At 42.4% G+C, this 18568-nt stretch overlaps 1 protein-coding gene across 1 annotated transcript in view; it reads left to right on the top strand.

Annotated features, from left to right (window-relative positions):
- The window catches only part of LGR6 (leucine rich repeat containing G protein-coupled receptor 6), a 404113-nt gene extending 386398 nt beyond the window's left edge, over nt 1–17715 (top strand). Inside the window, exons 17-18 of the mRNA XM_069238930.1 lie at nt 5428–5508; nt 10614–17715. Coding sequence (XP_069095031.1) covers nt 5428–5508; nt 10614–11863 — 1331 coding nt within the window. The 3' untranslated portion in view covers nt 11864–17715. The remainder of the gene's footprint in view (nt 1–5427; nt 5509–10613) is intronic.
- The last annotated feature ends 853 nt before the right edge of the window (nt 17716–18568 follow it).

Below are 18568 nucleotides of genomic sequence, written 5' to 3'. Positions count from 1 at the left end.
TTTTCTATTGCTATACTTTATCTTGACCTCAGCACTCCACTTCTAACCATACCTCACTTCCTAAACACAACTCCTGACTCAAGTGGAAAGTTGTTTTTGATTCTAACAGGACTTCCCCTGGCCACAAGCAAAGATCCATATGGAAAGACCTAAAAGAAAGGGTAAAAGTGCTTAGCAGAGGCTGAATGGAATACAATGTTCCGCAGGCACACGTGCAAGGAAGACAGATATACCAGCTACACGCCCTTGCCTCTGTGCAATCTTGCACTTGAGGGAGAGCTTCCCCAAAACTCTCCCACATGCAGGATACTCGAGACAGCAAATACTCACCATACAAACGTGGTTCAAGAACATTCCCATTTTCCATTCAGACGTGTGCACATCTTGAAGTAATATTAGAAATGTAACTTTTGAAAACATATTTTGCAGTTGTTAAAAATAAATTGCAAAATGGTCCTAATAAGATAATAAATCAACATTAAACCAGTGTAGCTCTATTTTGGAGCATCCAGATCCCAGTCAGGAGGTGCAGAGGACCACACTCGTTAAGCTGCTGCACACAATCTGCTGACCAGAAAGCAAAGTGAAAAAGTCCTCTCATCTACTAAGTTTAAACCATTTTAAGGCAGTCCAAATTCAGGCACACATAAATCATTCACTGCACAATACTACTTCTTCTTGGGTAGATGCAAGGGTTGGCCATGGCCTTTGGCTGTGCGCAGCAGGTGTTGACCGCAGAGCCTGGCCTGTGGCCAAGCCATGTTTCAAACCCGCTGCATCTGTCCAGCCTCCGCATCCAGCCAACCCCACCCTATGGGTCTGTGAGTGGGTGTGTTAGGGACTGTATGGGTGTGTGACTGGGTGTATGTGGTTACAAGGGTGTGTGAGTGGGTGTATGAGTGTATATGCGAGGTACTGTGTGGGTCTGTGAGTGGGTGTAAGAGTGGGTTTGTGGGTCTGTTAGTGGATGTGTGTGTGTGTATGGGTATGTGAGTGGTAGTGTGGGCGTGTAAGTAAGTGTGTGAGTGGGTGTATGAGTGGCTGTGTGGGTCTGTGAGTGAGTATGCAAGTGGTTTTGTGGGTTTGTAAGTGGGTATGTGAGTGGCTGTATGGGCGTCTGAGTGGGTTTGTAAGTGTCTTTGTGGTTCTCTGACTGTGTGTGTGTGGTAGTTCTTTTGTGGATCTCTGAGTGGACGTGTGAGTGTGTGAGTGAATGGGTTTTTGAGTGGGTGAATTTTTTTTTTATTGGGGTCTGGATCACAGATCCATCGTGCATTCACACAGGGGGCCCTGTTGGGCATCGCAGAGGATTCACAGATCCTCGAGCAGTCCTAAGAAAACATTTTTGGGCAATTTCTTGCCCATCAAGTATCCCTCACAGAACCCTCCATCAGTCACATGAGGTCAGGATACCTCTATCTGGACCTCTGATATCTTTTAATCTTTATTACCATTCCCCGGGAACTGTGTCTTGATTGAAAAAATGGCAGCCGCAACTTTTCTCTGAAGTTGAGGCCAGCCAATGCCTGCATTGCTGGTGGTGTGTGGATCTGTGGATCCACTGTGGTGGATCCACGTCTCTAGATATACATAAATATTTTTTCTTTAATGCCTCCAAAACTCCTGAAACGATTTACACCAAGTTACAAAAAGAGGAATTTCTGGACAAAGATCTAGCCTTCTGCCAAATTTGGTGTTATTCCGTCCAGTGGTTCGGGCTTTAGTCATGTCTAAAATCTCTATGGAAAATTGCATGAAACCCCATAATATCACACAGAGAAGTGGAATATCAGGATAAGTGACAGACACAAGAAACAACAAGACTGGAAATGTACCCCTGGCTACTCTTCCTCCTCCTGCAAGCGCTCACCTAGAAGAATAGTAGTTGAAGGAGAGATTCACCCCTGAAACCCTAGAGCCCTCACTTGATATTCTACCCTCTACCCCTGCATTTGTGGCCATGGATGCCTTCCAGGAGGACATGAAGAGGGTCTTTCCGGGTCAGCAGACGTTCTCTCTGGGCCTTCAAGAGTTGGCAGCAGGGGGTGAGGACCCACTTAGAGAAGAATGCTGAAGAGCACAGAGACTGCTGCAGCCATTTACAGGTATTCTGGGCTCCTCACTCTTCTAGAGGTGCAGTTGTGTCACATAGTTTGTTTTCTCCCTCTGTTACTGAACTTACCTCAGTGTTTCCAGTTACTCAGATGGTGCCTGTTCCTCCTCCACAATCTGGACTGCCTGCATCTGTGGAGGAGTTCCAGATGATCCTGGGGCCTTAAGTAGAGTATGGGAACGTTTAGCAATTTTGACACCCAACCCACTCTGTCGGGCTGGAGGATTTACTTTGGACAATATACTTTTACTTTGAAACCAAAGATGATTTTAGGAATATTTAACTTTAGTTGGGACCATACACGTTTTGAAACTTATTTGTGAACATTGTCTCCATTTGAGTTTGTACATAGAGTGAGCCCTAATATTCCCTTCTCACCCTCCAAGTTGGACCTGTCTCCGTAGACTTATTCTCTTTTTTTAAGTATCCCGCTCGCAATAACTGATGCCTTTTAAAAAACATTTTCATAAAAAATATTTGAAAATTTGTAGAACAGTATATATTTTGGATTAAAAAAAAACCTAAAAGTTGTTGTGTCCATAACTTTTGTTTGTGGGGAAGCACATATATATATATATACACACTTAAATAAAACACAAGGGTTACAGGGAAGTTGTAGTTAGGCTTACATTTTAAATGTACAAAACTATAGAAGTTCACCTGTTAAAGTTATAGTTATCTCAAGTAACTATAACTCATGTCCTAACGTAACTATAACTTGCACCCCATCCATGCACAGTTTTTTGCTGAAATTTTTACTGCAAATACTACATTGATATTATCAACGATGTTATCAAAGATGTCATTATTGCCGTAATTTGTGGGGCAATTAGCAGTGCATGGCGAGGGCGCAAGTTATAGTTACCTTAGGGCACGAGTTATAGTTACTTGAGATACCTCTAACTATAAAGGTGAATTTCTATGGTTTTGCACGTCTAAAATGTGAGCCTAACTATAACGTCCCTGGAACCTTGTTATTTTAAGTGAATTATTATGTTTTTTAAAATGATTTTTCCTAACTATAAAGTTCCTTTAACCTTTGTTTTTTCAGTGAATTTCTATGTTTTTTTTAACGTAAAGTAATTTTCATTACTATACGTTAATCCAATCACCACCGCACACAGCCTTTGGCCGCGTGCAGCGGCCAACCCCTATAACAACCCAACTCCACGTGTGCAAAGTAGGAGTTAGCTGCAGGGCCTGGCCTGTGGCCATGCCCATGCCCATGCAGCCAACCCCCATAACCACCCAACCCCGTGCTGTGCACGGCCTTCAGCTGAGGTGTTGGAAGTCAATTAAAGCTATGCATTTCCCTGCACAAGCTCGTCATTATTCGCAAATTTAATTGTGAAGGATCTGTGGCCCTAGATATACAAATTTGTTTTCCCTTTAATATCTCCTAAACTACTGAATGGATTTACACCAAATAGGCAGAAGCATAATCTGCATACTGAAAGCTAGCTTTCCGCCAAATTTCTTGTCATTCCGTCCAGCAGTTTGGGCTGTAGTCGTGTCTAAAGGTCCTAAAGGAATTAACATGGGAAACACAACTTTTTTGACATCCCCTCCCCCCTTTTCTCGGCCCTCGATTGACGGATCATCCCATTCCATGTGCAACAAGAATCACTGGCATGCTTTTGGAAAATGTTGTGAAGATTCGTTAAACAGTGGCAAAGATATAGGCAAGTCCAAAATTGCTTTTTCTGTGGAAACATGGTCCTAACTTTAACTACCTAGTGGCCAACCACCACTAAGTAATATATATATATATGATTAAGGAGTTGTCGTAAGGGTTTGTGTTGAATGTTCCACAGTGCATAATATATTGTATCACATTATGATAATAGACACATATCCATGGCTGGGCAGGCAAGTGATGGCACACAGATGAAAAGTAAGTGCAAGTGATATCTAGTAAAATAAATGCGGGTAAAAGGGTTTGCATATACAATTCAAATTTCAAGATGGGTGATATTTACAATAGAAGTGTCTCTTGTTGGGAGGTTGAGGTTGTGTTAGTAGTTGTGAAGTGAAAGCTGGGGTGTTTGTGGGTGTTGCAGGTGGGTTGTGGTTAGGCTTTGTGGGAGCGATGGGCCTTACAGTTTGCTGTTGTGTCCAGATGACTGAGGCTTATGACTTGTCCTTGCAGAATGAAAAGGTCCCTGTGTCATATATCCTATATCATCTTCATAGTGAAGGCAAATATCCTTGCATTCTCCTTCCTCATCAAACAAAGATGTTCCAGGTGCAACTTTGCATGTCTTTGAGAGGTATAGTCACCTCTTCCAACACGTTTTTTTTCTCCGTATCAACCTAAGTACCTCTTCATGGTGAGTCAGAATGGTGCAAAGAGTCTCCTGTATTTGTTGAATATTTCCCCGCAAAGCCAAACTGTTGCTGGAAAAACTGATCTTCCCAGAGGACAGGATTAGCCTATGTCAAACTTCCTGTCCAACCATGCCTGGCCATCTAACAACAGCAAGCTCTTAATAACTTTAAGTGTTGGCATATAGGAGGTTGCGGGAGGAAGATTGTTGACTAGGGCATGGCCATTTTTCCATATCAACCTAAGTACCTCTTCATGGTTAGTCAGGATGGTGCAAAGAGTCCCCTATTTGTTGAATATTTCCCCACAAAGCCAAACTGTTGCTAGAAAAAATTATCTTTCCAGAGGACAGGATTAGTGTATCAACTTTCAAGTCCAACCATGAAGGCCATCTAACTACAGCAGTTTCTTAATAACCTTAAGGGTTGGCTTCTAGGAGGTTGTGGACGGGAGATTGATGACTAGGGATAAAACCTGCTCACTAGAGTATTTGTCTCTCACAGACTTTGAAAAGAAGACCAGAGTTGCACCTAAGTTGGAGAATGAAGCAGGGTAGTCAACCAGGGCCAGGCGGGCTACCACATGTTTTGGTGGGCTGGCAGGGTGGGGGCAGGTTTCACTGCCAGTGGGGGGCGGTTATTGTTGCTGGGAACCTGCTAGCCACTTTCCTACTTGCATCGCTTCTAAATAAACAATGTTAAACATTTGGTTTTAAAGCATGCTTAAAGCATTCCTTAAAATCATTTGCTTTTTGTATTGATTATTTAGAAGCGTTGCAAGTAAGAACATGGCCAGAAGTCCCCAACCACAAAAACTGTTCCCACCAGCAGTGAAAATTTCCCCCGCCCCGTAGACCAGCCCAGCCCTGGAGTCAACTGGGATTATCTGTAGACTGAGATGTTGGTTGAGGGCAGACTTGTGGAGTAGCATGTATGTTATATCTAAGCAGAATAAATGAATTTTAAATCCTCTGTCCTTTCTTCTGTAGATGAACTTGATATAGAAGATTTCCAACTGGAAACGGAAAACGGCAAACTACACTCCAGCATCCAATGTGCACCCAGCCCAGGTGAGTGGAAATCGCTTGCCTCATGCACTGAGGTGCGTCCTGAACCGGGGGGGGGCTTTTGCTTAAATATCTTTCTGTCTGTCTCTTCCAGTGAGTCATCGCTTAAATGATTATAATCTGGGAGCTATACAGTGTCCAAAATGAATCAATGACATCAAGGACCACCTAACCATTACACAAATTCCACCATCAAATTTGTACCTAGTTGAAAGGTTTATCATCTTAAAAGGCCAAACAGTTATAACAGAGCACTCCATTAATCCTGCACCCCAGTCACTTGTAGAGTACCGTTGGAGCAAGCCCTCTACTGGGATCATGGAGAGGAGTTGATTTAGAAGGGCCACATTGGTTTTGTTTATCTAGAAATTAAATAAGTTCACAGTGGTGCTGTGAACAGAAATTTTGAAATGCATAACAATGATTCTAATCAGTCATTTTAAACGGGCATCATAAATAAAGGCTATGTTGCGTTAGAAATTGTTAATGCTTCCTCCTCAAAACTGTTTTTTATACTGTACGTCAGAGACACTTATCTGGCCTCCAATTAGGTTTTAATTTTTTTTAAATACCCTTTATATGTTTTGCGTGTTCTTTTCTTTTTTTATTTTGTTAAACATGTCACCACCCCTTTCTACATCACAAGAGGTTGTGGAACGCCATGTTGGCTTCCCCTTGGGGGATCAACAGAGTGTTTCATTATAAATTAACATAAGGTGGTTGCTGTGTTCCATGTTTAATGTTGGTAATATTAATGTTCAATCAATCAATTAATAGCATTTTTACAGCACATGGCTGTGTCAAGAGAGGTGTCCCGGTGCTCAAAGCAGAGAGACTGAGAGGAAGGCCAGACAGTCAAGTCTAGATTTGATCAGAAAGCCAGGTTGTTAGTTCTCTCCTGAAACAGTGCTCTGACTTGATCGCGCAGAGATAAATTAGGAGGGTGTTCTAAAGTTTAGCAGTCAGTACAGAGAAAGATCTGTTGCCCTGGCAGACTTTGGCAAACCTGGGAATGCGCATAAATCGAAGATGATTCAATCTCAGCAGTCTCTCCTGTTGGTACTGATCCAGTCTGTTTCTCAAATAGCAAGGACCCTTACCAGCAAGGGCTATGAACGCCAAGGTCAGAGCCTTGAACTTGATCCTTTTTGCTAATGGAGGCCAGTATCACTGCCACAGATGCAACAAAATGTAAAGATCCGGGGACCCGCTGGATCAACCTAGCGGCTGCATTCTGTATGATCTGAAGCCTATGGATCAGAAAATTGGGGAGACCCAGATAAAGGCTGTTCGCGTAACCCAAATGTGAAGTCACTAGAATGTGGGCTACAGTTTTTCAGGTCTCAACTGGGAAGAGATGTATCAACTTCCGGACTGATCTGAGCTTCAAGAAGCAGATCAAAAAGATCTGCCTGATCTGAGAGGCAAAAGAAATATCAGTGTCAAACAGGACCCTCAAATTTCTGGCCAAAGAGGTCGATGCTGGGGGTGAATTTAATTCAGCCGGCCACCAAATGTTAGCTGTTGGGAATGGGGGGTCTTCTGTTTTATGAGAACTCAGCTTTAAAATGTTTGAATCCATCCATTTGACTGTGTGTTTTAGGCAGTCTTTAAAGTTGAAGAAGGCAGCTACTGAGTGTTCTCGGAACATGAACACCAGTGTGTGTCATCTGCATAGGAGACTGCCTTCACTCACCAGGAGTCAATGAGGGTGGACAGGGAGATAGGTAAAGGTTGAAGAGCAGAGGACTAGGTGCAGAGCCCTAAGGAACCCCACAGACCAGGGGTTTTGGAAGAGGGGGAAAAAGGGTGGTGGAAAACCCATTAGGAGCGCTTTTCCAGGAACGATCGAATGCAGAAAAGAACTGTGCCTTAAATGCCATGTAGGCTTATCCTATTCAACAAGGTGGAGTGTGCCACTGTGCCAAATGCTACCGACAGGTCTTCTAAACCACAATAGTAGAGGAGCCACTGACCACCGTTTCTCTAACAGATTCTGACACTTCCAGCAAGGCGGTCTCCATGCTGTATCCCAGACGGAAACACAGTTGAGTGTTGTGCAGCTGACCGTTTACCTCAACAAAAAGGATGAAAGTTGGTGACTTACCAATTTCTCCAAGATCTTTGCGGAAGCTGGCAAAATTGAAATAGGTCTAAAGTTGCTAAGCACATTTATATCCGCATTGGCTTTCTTTAAGTGTGGTAGCAGGAATGCCTGTTTCCAGATGGCGGTGAAAATGCTGGATTTTAAAGAGGCATTCCAAAACAAATTGAGATAAGGATTGGTAGATTGTGCAGCCAGTCTGAAAATATGAAGAGGGGCAGGGGTACCCTGGGGAGCCAGATTTACATTTTAACAGTTCCTCAAGTGAATCGTATTCCGATACAATGCAAACTCATGGCCAGAATCAGGTGATGACTACTCCTCCTGAGGTGAAACCAAGAGCCAGATTTGTCAGGCCTTGAAGTCGGTGCTGTATCACAAAAAAGTGATACAAACCAGCAGAAAGGCTGAATTGGTATTTACTTTCCAGCACAAATCCTGATTTGTCTGGAAAGTAGCCCCACGGCAACACAAAGTAGTGCTTTGTGCTATTTTGCACTACTTTGGATAAAGAGGGCATTAAACGTGTTGTACATGGGCATTCCCATTCAAATACACATGGACGTTGATGCAATGTTCTTTTCACTAAATAAATGTAGACAGGAATGTGCACCAAAAATGCACCTGTTAAGTTTGAAAAACATCTTTTCTTAAAACGTTTCCAAAGTTTTGTGAGTGCTGCACAGCACAAACACAAAGTGGAAAAGTGTTAAACTTTGTTAAAGGATAGTTTTTTGTACCTTTACATACAAAGCCTGTGCTTGAAATCATCAATGTACCTTTGCACTACAGTGCAAGGGTGTTTGCATTGGTGCAAGGCAGCCAAAAGTGCACTAGCATAGGGGGAGATAGTAACAGCAATGTATATGATGCTGCATTCTTATGACACTGTTCTGCTGTCTACCTTTCACACAATGCTGTGCAGCAACATAGGTTGCTGCACTGTGTTGCATGAAACCTAGTAAAGCCACCCGCTGGTGGCCTAAAGAAAGGGATGGAATTTCAGTCACCAGTTTGTCTAAATACCCAACTCTGTTTTTGCCTTCAACATAAAAATGATGGTGAGGTAGCACAAAGGAAGAGGAGGCAGTGGCCTGCTGCTGCAAAATTCGAAATCAATGTGTGTTGTTTTTTTTTTTTTTGGAGCATACTTGTCATCAGGTCTTTAAGACACAACTTGTTCCTGTATGTTGTTAATAGTCTTGGAAACACATAAAAGCATGTTCCTGTTCTCATAGACTTTAGTGGAGTCAGACTTATTGCTCTAATGATGTAATGTCCTACACTTCGTTAGAATATGACTTGTTTTCCCTATCAGTGGCCCCATGAAACTGAACTCAATTAACCTTCAATTGCAGGGTGTATGCCTCTCTCCATAGCAAGGTGCCACCCTTTTTGGTCATATTTCCACCTTTCACACAATCCAGATGTCTAACAACGTGGCATAGCCAGCCCCTCAAACATTCCTCACTCTGTTAAAAAGTGTTTATCTGCATTTACTTCAATGGGATTATCATCTAAATCACCTAGTCTCACCTTCTTAGAAACTCAGGGCCAGATGTACTAAACTCTAATCACAAAATAATGATCCTAATCTGCAACTAGTATTTTTGCAACCAGTGTGGTATTTTGTGAGCCGACGTCCTGCTAATAGGTCAGTTCACAAAGTATTGAATCGTAATGGGTTGCAATTTGTATATTAATAAGGTAGGTTGTAAATTGTGACCCACTCTGATTTCCTGCCATTAAAGGGATAGTGGCCTGGGGTCAGCAGGCCACCATGTCTGTGATTGCTTTTAAAATAGGCAATCATGTTTTTAGGTCAAGCGCGCAAGCGCTTTAATGTGTTGTAATGTTTTAACCACTCCCACCGCATGCCAATCACTATCACTCGTTCATGGGCTTGCCTTTCAAAAGTCCTTTGTTCTCATTGGTAAATGCTTTACGCTTGTCCCTCCTAGGGGCAGTTTTGCTACCGCCTTGGCCATCAACCTAGTTACATGGATAATTGCACATTTGCCAATACAGTTGACTGCGAGCGAACTTCTTTTTCATTTTATGTCTCTCCTTCGCGCTCACGCTCATGACAGCCTTGGCGCTCTGATCTGGCTTGCTTATGTCAACTGTTTTACTTTTCATTTTCAATGTATGTGGCAAAAAAAGTCCAGTTAGGAATTTAAAACGCTAATAGCTCTAACTCAAGCAACCGCTAGACCCATTGCATTACAAATGCTTGTTCTTAATTGCAAGCGGTTTCCTTAAGGAAAACCGGATGCATTTAAAAATACAAGTTTCTCTTTTTGGTTGGTTTAAGAAGATGCAGTGATCCCCAGACTACTGCATCCACTTACACAATTTTTCTTTGCATTCACAGAGAGGAAGCGGGCTAAAAGAAATCCATCCCCTTTTGTGAATGGGTTTCCACCTAATATGCCAGTAAAATATCACTGACCCTAAACAATTGTGTAGAACCTCGCTCATTCCCACACATCACTGCTTTCACAGACATTTCATTGAAGTGATGCTCATAATGGACAAATGCACCCCATTGGAGGCTTTCTCATTCCACATATGCCTAGCATCAGACAAATCAACAGTCACTCGTTCACACATCTCCCGCTTCTGCATTTTAGGTAGGCTCGTTCATTCGAATCTCTCTACCCATACACTTTGATGAGTGTTACTAATCTCTAAATCTTTGACCCCATAACCTTCTAGTCGACTTTCATTATTCACTGGATTACTATTTTCAGGGGTGAGAATAATTTTATTGCACTCGTGTCCCCCACACTCCGCCTTCTTGCCCACATATCAATAAAAAATGCTTAGATGCAGTCATTATTTTCAGCTGAATAATTACCAACTCTGCTCTAGGTGCTGGATGATAGACTTTGGACCATTCCTCAGTTAAACACCTTTTTTTAACCCTCTCAACTTGTTTTTACTGTAACTTGCTTTTCCTGTCTGCGATATTCTCCTAACTCAGCATTCTCGTCTCTTTCAGGTCCCTTCAAACCATGTGACTACCTGTTCGAGAGCTGGATCATTCGACTGGGAGTCTGGGTGATTGTCGTGATCTCCATTGTTTGCAATGGGGTGGTCATCCTAACTGTTTTTGCCTCTCCCGGATACCTATCACCAGTAAAATTTGTCATTGGGTTGATAGCAGGCTCCAACTTGCTGACCGGCATCTACTGTGGAATCCTGGCTTTTATGGATGCACTGACATTTGGCCAGTTTGCTAAGTTTGGGGCTAGATGGGAAAATGGAACTGGATGCAGGATCACTGGATTTGTGTCTGTCTTTGCCTCTGAAGCCTCCATTTTGCTCTTGACCCTGGCTGCTGTCCAGTGCAGCGTCTCAGTTTCCTGTGTGCGTGTGTACGGCAAGTCACCTTCGTTTGGCAGTGTGAAAATTGCAGCACTGTGCTCTCTGGTCCTTTCTTCAGTGGCTGCCACCCTCCCTCTCTTCTCCATTGGGGAGTACGGGGCATCGCCTCTCTGCCTCCCATACCCACTTCCAGATGGCAAGTCCTCTGCCCTTGGGTTCATGGTAGCCCTGGTCATGATGAATACGCTTTGCTTCCTGATTATCACCAGCACCTACATTCGGCTCTACTGTAACCTCCTCAACGGAGAGTTTGACACTATCTGGGATTGCGCAATGATCAAACATGTAGCTTGGCTCATCTTCACAAACTGCCTCCTCTACTGTCCAGTGGCCTTCCTCACATTCTCCTCCATGCTGAACCTCTTCCTCATCACACCAGAGGTCATCAAGTCTGTGTTATTAGTGGTTCTGCCATTGCCAGCTTGTCTAAATCCTCTCCTTTATCTTCTTTTCAACCCCCACTTCAAGGATGACTTTCGCCTCCTGAAGCAGAGGAATGGCACCATAGTCTCAGGTCCTCCATCATACGTGTCTGAAGACATGGAGAAAACTTCATACGACTCAACACAGGCATTGGTAGCCTTCTCTGATGGTGATCCAGTGTTTGAGGCTCCAAAAGTTCTCGAGGTGACCAACAGACATCCTGCAATGTTAGGCAGCTGCAGTTTTCCTCCAGTCACTCTGATTTCATGCCAGCAGAGGGCAAGAGTTGAGGGACAGGAAAGCGAGTACCCCTCTCAACACTCCTGCTTTGCTGGCGATGAACTCTTCATGAAAACTGAAAGTCTAGACACAGCTAGAGCCAGCCTCCGGATCAGCTTCTCTCAGACACCATCCACGCACTCATTCACGTCTCACTTTTGAATAACTTTCTGGACAGTTCACTGTTGTGTTCTGCTACCTGCCGAATTCAAAACAGAAATATAAACGTAGGAGGAGCTGGCCATTACGTGGAAAGCAAGAGCCCCACAGACTGGTTCATATATGGCCTCAATACATTCCATCACTGGCAAGTGCATCTCTGAACATAGCCAGCCGACATCAGAGAGATCAGCATGGCACAAGAGAGTGAAGCATCTCACTTTCCCATGCAGATGTGAGCAGTGCCAGTGGAAAACTATTACATTCTTTGTCTATAAATAGTAGATTCTGTCCTCCAAAAGTATGTTTGGCACTCTCCACTCCGACCAAACTAGAACAATATTCTCATTTTGCCATATTTTCCATGAAAAGCTTATTCAAGACTCAGACACAATATAGGTCCCTATGGGGCAAAGTATTTCTACAGTCTCTGACAGTGCAGCTATAGATTGGACTATCCAGTTCACATTAGAACAAAAAGTAATGTTATGTCATATAAGGACTTTACACTACTCCACGTGGGAAGCAGGATTGAAGCCCAATGGAAAGATGTGCTCAACAAGGAACGAATCTGGGCATCCCGGACAATGCACGCTGAGAGATAAAAGATTGCGGGGGATATGGGTTTCCCATCTCGTCAACTTTCTGAATTCCTCAATTTTGAAGGAAACACGATCTGCTAAAGCTTGTGACTACCATGAACTAGACAGAAATTAACAAAATTGCCGTTACAATTTTCACGCCGAAAACACAGCAGGCATATCCTCCGCTTCCCATGCTGAATAAATATTTACACAATTAATAAATGCTGGCGTGCCCTGTTAAGGGGGACTGTCTGAGCTATCTATCGCAATGCTCGTCTTTGTGAGGTGCAAGTTTACCTGCATTAGTAATAATTTTCTGGGGCTTAAAGTTTAAAAAGCTGTCACCTTCAGAGTCTTGTTATCATAGTATGGTTTGTTTTCAAACCTAAAGTCAGGTGCCAAGCAAGAAGAGCCACAATTGTGAAAACTCCCATCAATTACTCAGAAGTTAATATTTCATAAGTAACAAAGAGACACATTTTAAAAAATAAGGAAAAATATCTAGCCCTTTAGTAGTCATATTCTATTACTGCATCTGGATTTTTTTTTAGCTGTTAAATCTAATCGCCTAACCGATGCATTGAGTGTAAAATTCATTTTTTTGCAGGCATGCAATGTTTGTGAGCTTTTAAACCACTCATTTGAGCATGGTCAACACCATTAACATTAAGGTCCTCAAAACATGTGCCATTTTAATGCCACGAGGCAATACTGCCTAGAGAAATACTGATACCGTAGCATTTAGTGTTAGCCCACCCCTCTCAACATTCCTAGCTTCACAGGTCAGAATGAGGAGAATGTGGTACTACTGCACGACTTACCCCTTGACAAAGTGCAAAACGTGAAACCTGGCACTTGTTTCCCACATTTGCCTCATATAGCCTGGTATGATTTGTGCAGGTAAAATGCAGACTGCAGAGGTGCACAAGTTCTGATCCTATTCAGGAGCAAACACCCATTCGTACCCTGGCCGTGTGATTTAGTTCTTCTAATGTGGGGAGCATTTGAGAATGGTCATATTAAACTGGCTTTTCTAACACAGCTCTGGTTCTCTCATGCCAGTCATTTCCAAATACTTGAGACATTCCACCTTTTAATCTGCCACTGCTTGAGGACCACTTGGTTGATTCTGGCTTGAGCAAATAGCTAGCAAGTGAAAGTTTATGTTAACAATGTTTGAGTTTTACCTATGTACTCTTTGGGGACACGGCAAACAACACATCATATTTATATACAAGTATATATATGGCATATACCGACAAAAAGAGAAACTGAAGCCTAATGCACCGCACTATCCAAATAGGTTGAAACTTATTATGTACAAATTGTCGACCTCTACTGTTCAGTTGTCCACAACCCAAATGTACACTTCAATGTGATACAAAAGGGAGAGGCAACCAGAACAAGATAATCAATGATTCATAATTGCTTGTAGAAAGTTCAATAGTTCAATGAAATGTCAGATGCTTGAGCCCTTGTAGAAAAATCTTTCTCTTCACTTACATCCCTGACCATAAAATAAATTGACAGCCAACGTGTTTCGCTCCCACTTCAAGGAACTTCTTCCAGGCTAAGACAAGTAGAATTCAGGCATGTCCACACTCAAAATTAGATTTGATTTTCTCATAATATCTGATATAAGTGTATTGCAGCCAATGGGCAAGTATACCGTGCAATGGAATAAAAGTCCATGACTCAGTAGTTGATGTGCAAGGAACTGTAGGGCACCAGGTGAATATCGTTGCCAAAGGGGGTAGCACCAAAAATTATAATACCAGGTTTGCTATACTGGTGAAAAGAGTCCCAGTGAGACGTTCTGGGTGCTTACCATCAAACCTGATACCAACGAGCTGAAAAATGTCTCTAACCTCTTACAAACATGGTGACCTGGTGAGAAACAAATAACAGATTGTACTCACTCCTCACAAAGATGACTTTGGAGAAAACACATAGGGGCATATTTACTACCTTGCGCCACCCTAGCATCTTTTTTTTTCTTTTTTTTTTTACGCTAAGGCGGCGTTAAGGAGCCCTTCTCCAGCGCTGTATTTACAAAGTGATGCAATGCTTGCATTGCATCACTTTGTAAACCCTTGCACCACATTATGCCTGCGCCAGGCAAAATGTATGTAAGGGGGGCGTTCCCCCAAAGGGAGGCCCGAAAAAATGGCAGTGAAATTTACAACATTTTACTGTGCTATTTTTTTTCCATCATTTTAACACCTGCTGAGAGCAGGCATTTCAATCAATGGGCCTCCCTGTGCTTTGCTGCGCTAGTGTCAAAATGTTTGGTGCTAGTGCAGCAAAGCGCCACAATAGCATAACAATTTTTGACGCTATTGTCCTAACGACTGCCATGGTGTGCTGTATTGTAAATATGGTACAACCATGGTGCCGTTAGGTGGGGCAGGGGCGACGCAAGAAACGTGGCACATCGGGACCAATGCACCACTTTCTTGTAAACATATCCCATAGTTTGGAGGGACAGTTTGGAAACAAATGCACTCTTTGTAGAATATAAGTGATAATGAAGGCCAGATTTACAAGGCCATGGTGCCTCTTAGCACCACACTAGCATCTTTTTTTTTCTTCTTTATGCTACTGTGGCTTTAAGGAGGCCATTCTTCTTTGCCATATTTACAAAGTGGTGCAATGCTTGCATTGCACCACTTTGTAACCCCTTGCACCACATTATGTCTGCAACAGGTATAATGTATGCAAGGGGGCGTTCCGGCACTGGGAGGCCCGTAAAAATGGTGCAGTGAAATTCACAATATTTCACTGAGCCGTTTTTAGCATCATTTTTACCGCCTGCTCAGAGCAGTTGTTAAAATGACATACTCATTACTCTCAATGGGCCTCTCTTTACTTTGCAGGATTAGTGCCACAATTTATGTTGCTAATCCTGCAAAGTACCACAATTGCGTCATAAGTTATGACGCTATTGTCCTAACGTGCGCCATGGTGTGCTTTATTGTAAATACAGTGAACACACATGGTGTCGTTAGGGGGGCGTAAGAAAAGTGGTGCATCACAACTGATGCACCACTTTCTTGTAAATCTGGCCCTATGTGGTTTTTTCCTAAGCTCAAGATGTTACGCATGGCTCAAACTCTCCTTAGATATCACTAACTGGTTAATGGTCTAACCTTCCAATTATAAACCTAAACTGAAGGCAAGAGCGCATAATGAAGGGAAGAGCAATTGACAATGGTTAACCCTGCTTTGTCCACAGCATTTGAGCAAAACGCTTATTAGCACCTACTATCACCCAACAGGAGCAAAAACAGCAGTGGTTGGTGCTAGTATTCGGATCGGCCGAACCAGTCTCAGCATTTAATAATTGGTACTAATACATAATTAGTAGTATGTGAATGTAACAGAGACACTTCCAGTGGCAAATTTCTATAAAGAAAATATTTACTTTTTGAAAATGCAATAGGAAGACAGTAAATGTTTTATGAACCATGCTGATAAATAAAACACGCCTTATCATATGAATTAATAATATATGCATCAGTAGGTGACTGTTGAAAATAGAATATGGTTACAGTAGACTGAGCAGATAAATTCTAAACTCCAGAATGCTCCCATATTTACAAAGTTAGGCAGACAACGTAATCTTGGATGATTTACAATCAACATAGAACTAAGAAGGGATTGCAGTGGTTGAACCCATGGTCAAAATCTGTACACTATTTTATTTACATTCATTTGCAGTAATACTTTATGAAATATATCACCCCAGAAAGGTAAAGAAATGTAAAGAGTTATGACTGGAAAGGATGCATTGTGTTTTTATGTAGGTGTAAACGTCTGTTTGTTATAACTACCTCTATATTTGGATTTAAGTTGATTAGGATGCCTTGCCTTATCTTATTCACCACACCCTCTCCTTGTTTGGTCTTTGCTTTTTCCAGCCTCCTTCCCTCTATGAACTCCTTCACCATCCCTTACTTGTTGATACTATACGAGCTAAGCAGGACGGCTGCTGCTTATGTGCACATTAAAAAAGGGCGTAGAGACATCCCATGACAGCCCACGTTATCAATTGTACCTGCCAATATTTAAAGTTAGTTGTGAGCTGTGCTAAAGCATCACAGTATGAGCTGGACCGATATTAAGTTTCAACACCACAGCTGTCTCAGTTGAAGGATGAGATCTGCAATTAATGCAGTCTATTCTGCCTGACCTGTGATCAAACGATGATTGGCTTGGCTCTGCAGATTATATGAACGTATATGGATCTGTTTACAGCTACAGCCCTAGTATTTCATTACCCAACCCCTGAGAATCCATTGGCCCTTCTTGAAAACTACTGGACATGTGTAGTTTAGGTTTATGTTAGAAAGGATTCTGATACCATCTAGCAAGCGAGTTAAGCATTATTGGTGCAAGTGATCCAAGAAAACCACCTGAGATCACAGTAATGTGGACATGAGAGTCATTTTTCTGTTGTGATTATGTAGAAACTCAATACATCTAACAGCAAGGAAGCCCGAAGAGTGCTCATGTGTTTATCATAAGAAGTGGATGAGTGATCCTCTAGATGATGTGAAAATGATACAATATTTCAGGAAGAAACTGAGGTTGACAGGTCATGCCAATTTTTTCTGATGCTAGATTATGTCTCGCATCTGGCTAAAACATTTATTTAATTCATATTAATTGTGGAGAAGGAACCACAAAGACTTAGTTTTGCTCCCAGATATGTGGTTGTCGATCTCAGCGCTTCAAACAACATTTCTCCAACTAGAACTTAAAAAGCACTTAATATAGGTTTTGTTGAACAGAGCCTTACGTGAGCGTTTGGATGAGTTGGACTGAAAGCATCAAAATGCCGATGCCCTCTCCCGATAAGACAGTGCCACAATACTTTGTATTTCGTGATCTTCTTGGCCATGCCTAAAGTTAGGGGGCAACGAGGAAGGGCTTTGAGTTAGCCCCACCTCATCAAATCAATGGTGCTAGGCACCTGCCCAGCGAGCAGATGTACCTCTCTCAGAACAGCACCGGATAAGTATGCTGAGGGCAATAATGTATCATTATTATGTAGAGCGCCTGCATTTTGGTTGAAGGAAACAGTCGCAGGAGTATTTTGCATTCAAAATATGGTCCAAAACTCACATTTATTACAATGTAAGCAGATTCTCTACCATCAATATTATTTTAAAAACAAAAGAGAAGTTTTAGACATAGCAAATATTTTTGGATGTACATATTTTTGATTATAAAACTGTATCTAAAGCATCAATAAAGTAAAACACAATAGTTTCATAAATTAGTCTGGTTTTATTTTTCTTCTGACTTGTGCATATATGTAAACCTTAGCTTTGGTTCTGGCCATGAACGGTTTAGTACACATCGCCTCTTCTCTAGTGTGCGTGGACTACATGGGGGAATCTGCTGGCAACACATGAAAGATAAAAAGTGCTTGCCTTTGCCCGGCCACGGGATATAACAAGTTGAGGGGGCAATAGTGGGAGCAGACACTGAATGCTGGATTTGTTGTATCGCACAGTTTGTTTTGATGCTTATTCTTATAATCCAAATACCGGTGATAAAGTCAGCATGACTTCAGCAGGCTGACCAATACATAACACTACCACACAGAAGCCTACAGGGCATATTTAAGAGCCCCTACTGCCACTGGAGCATCACTTTTTGTGACTCTCCGGTGGCGCAATGCTCTGCGCCATATTTACAAGGTGGCGTTAAGCCCCTATTTGTGGCTTAACGCCACCTTGTAAATACGGCCCATTCACATGCAGTCCTTTACGTGGAAGGGTCGTGCAATGGGTGTTGCTGTGGCGTGCCACAGCAACACCCATTGCATTTTGACACAGATTTTCGTAAACCTGAGGCAGTGCCAAAATCCAACACACACCAGGGGTGGCGTTAGCAAAGCACAACGAGGAGGAATACTTTTATTCCTCCTCGTTTTTTGCTTTTTCTATGCGTGCTGAATTCTGCAGCACATATAGAAAGAGCAAAATGACAGAAATTATTGTTTATGTGTGAGGAGGTGTCCCTTCCTACACATAAATAATCATTTGAAAATTGCGCTTTGGCACTTCTGTGTGTGCCACTGTCTTCTCTCAAGCAGGCTGACCTCGTCCATGGA

The sequence above is a fragment of the Pleurodeles waltl genome, chromosome 6 (genome assembly GCF_031143425.1).
Source record: "Pleurodeles waltl isolate 20211129_DDA chromosome 6, aPleWal1.hap1.20221129, whole genome shotgun sequence".
Taxonomy (NCBI): Eukaryota; Metazoa; Chordata; class Amphibia; order Caudata; family Salamandridae; genus Pleurodeles; species Pleurodeles waltl.
The sequence above is the reverse complement of the archived record's forward strand: the minus strand, read 5'-3'. Positions and strand labels throughout refer to the sequence as shown.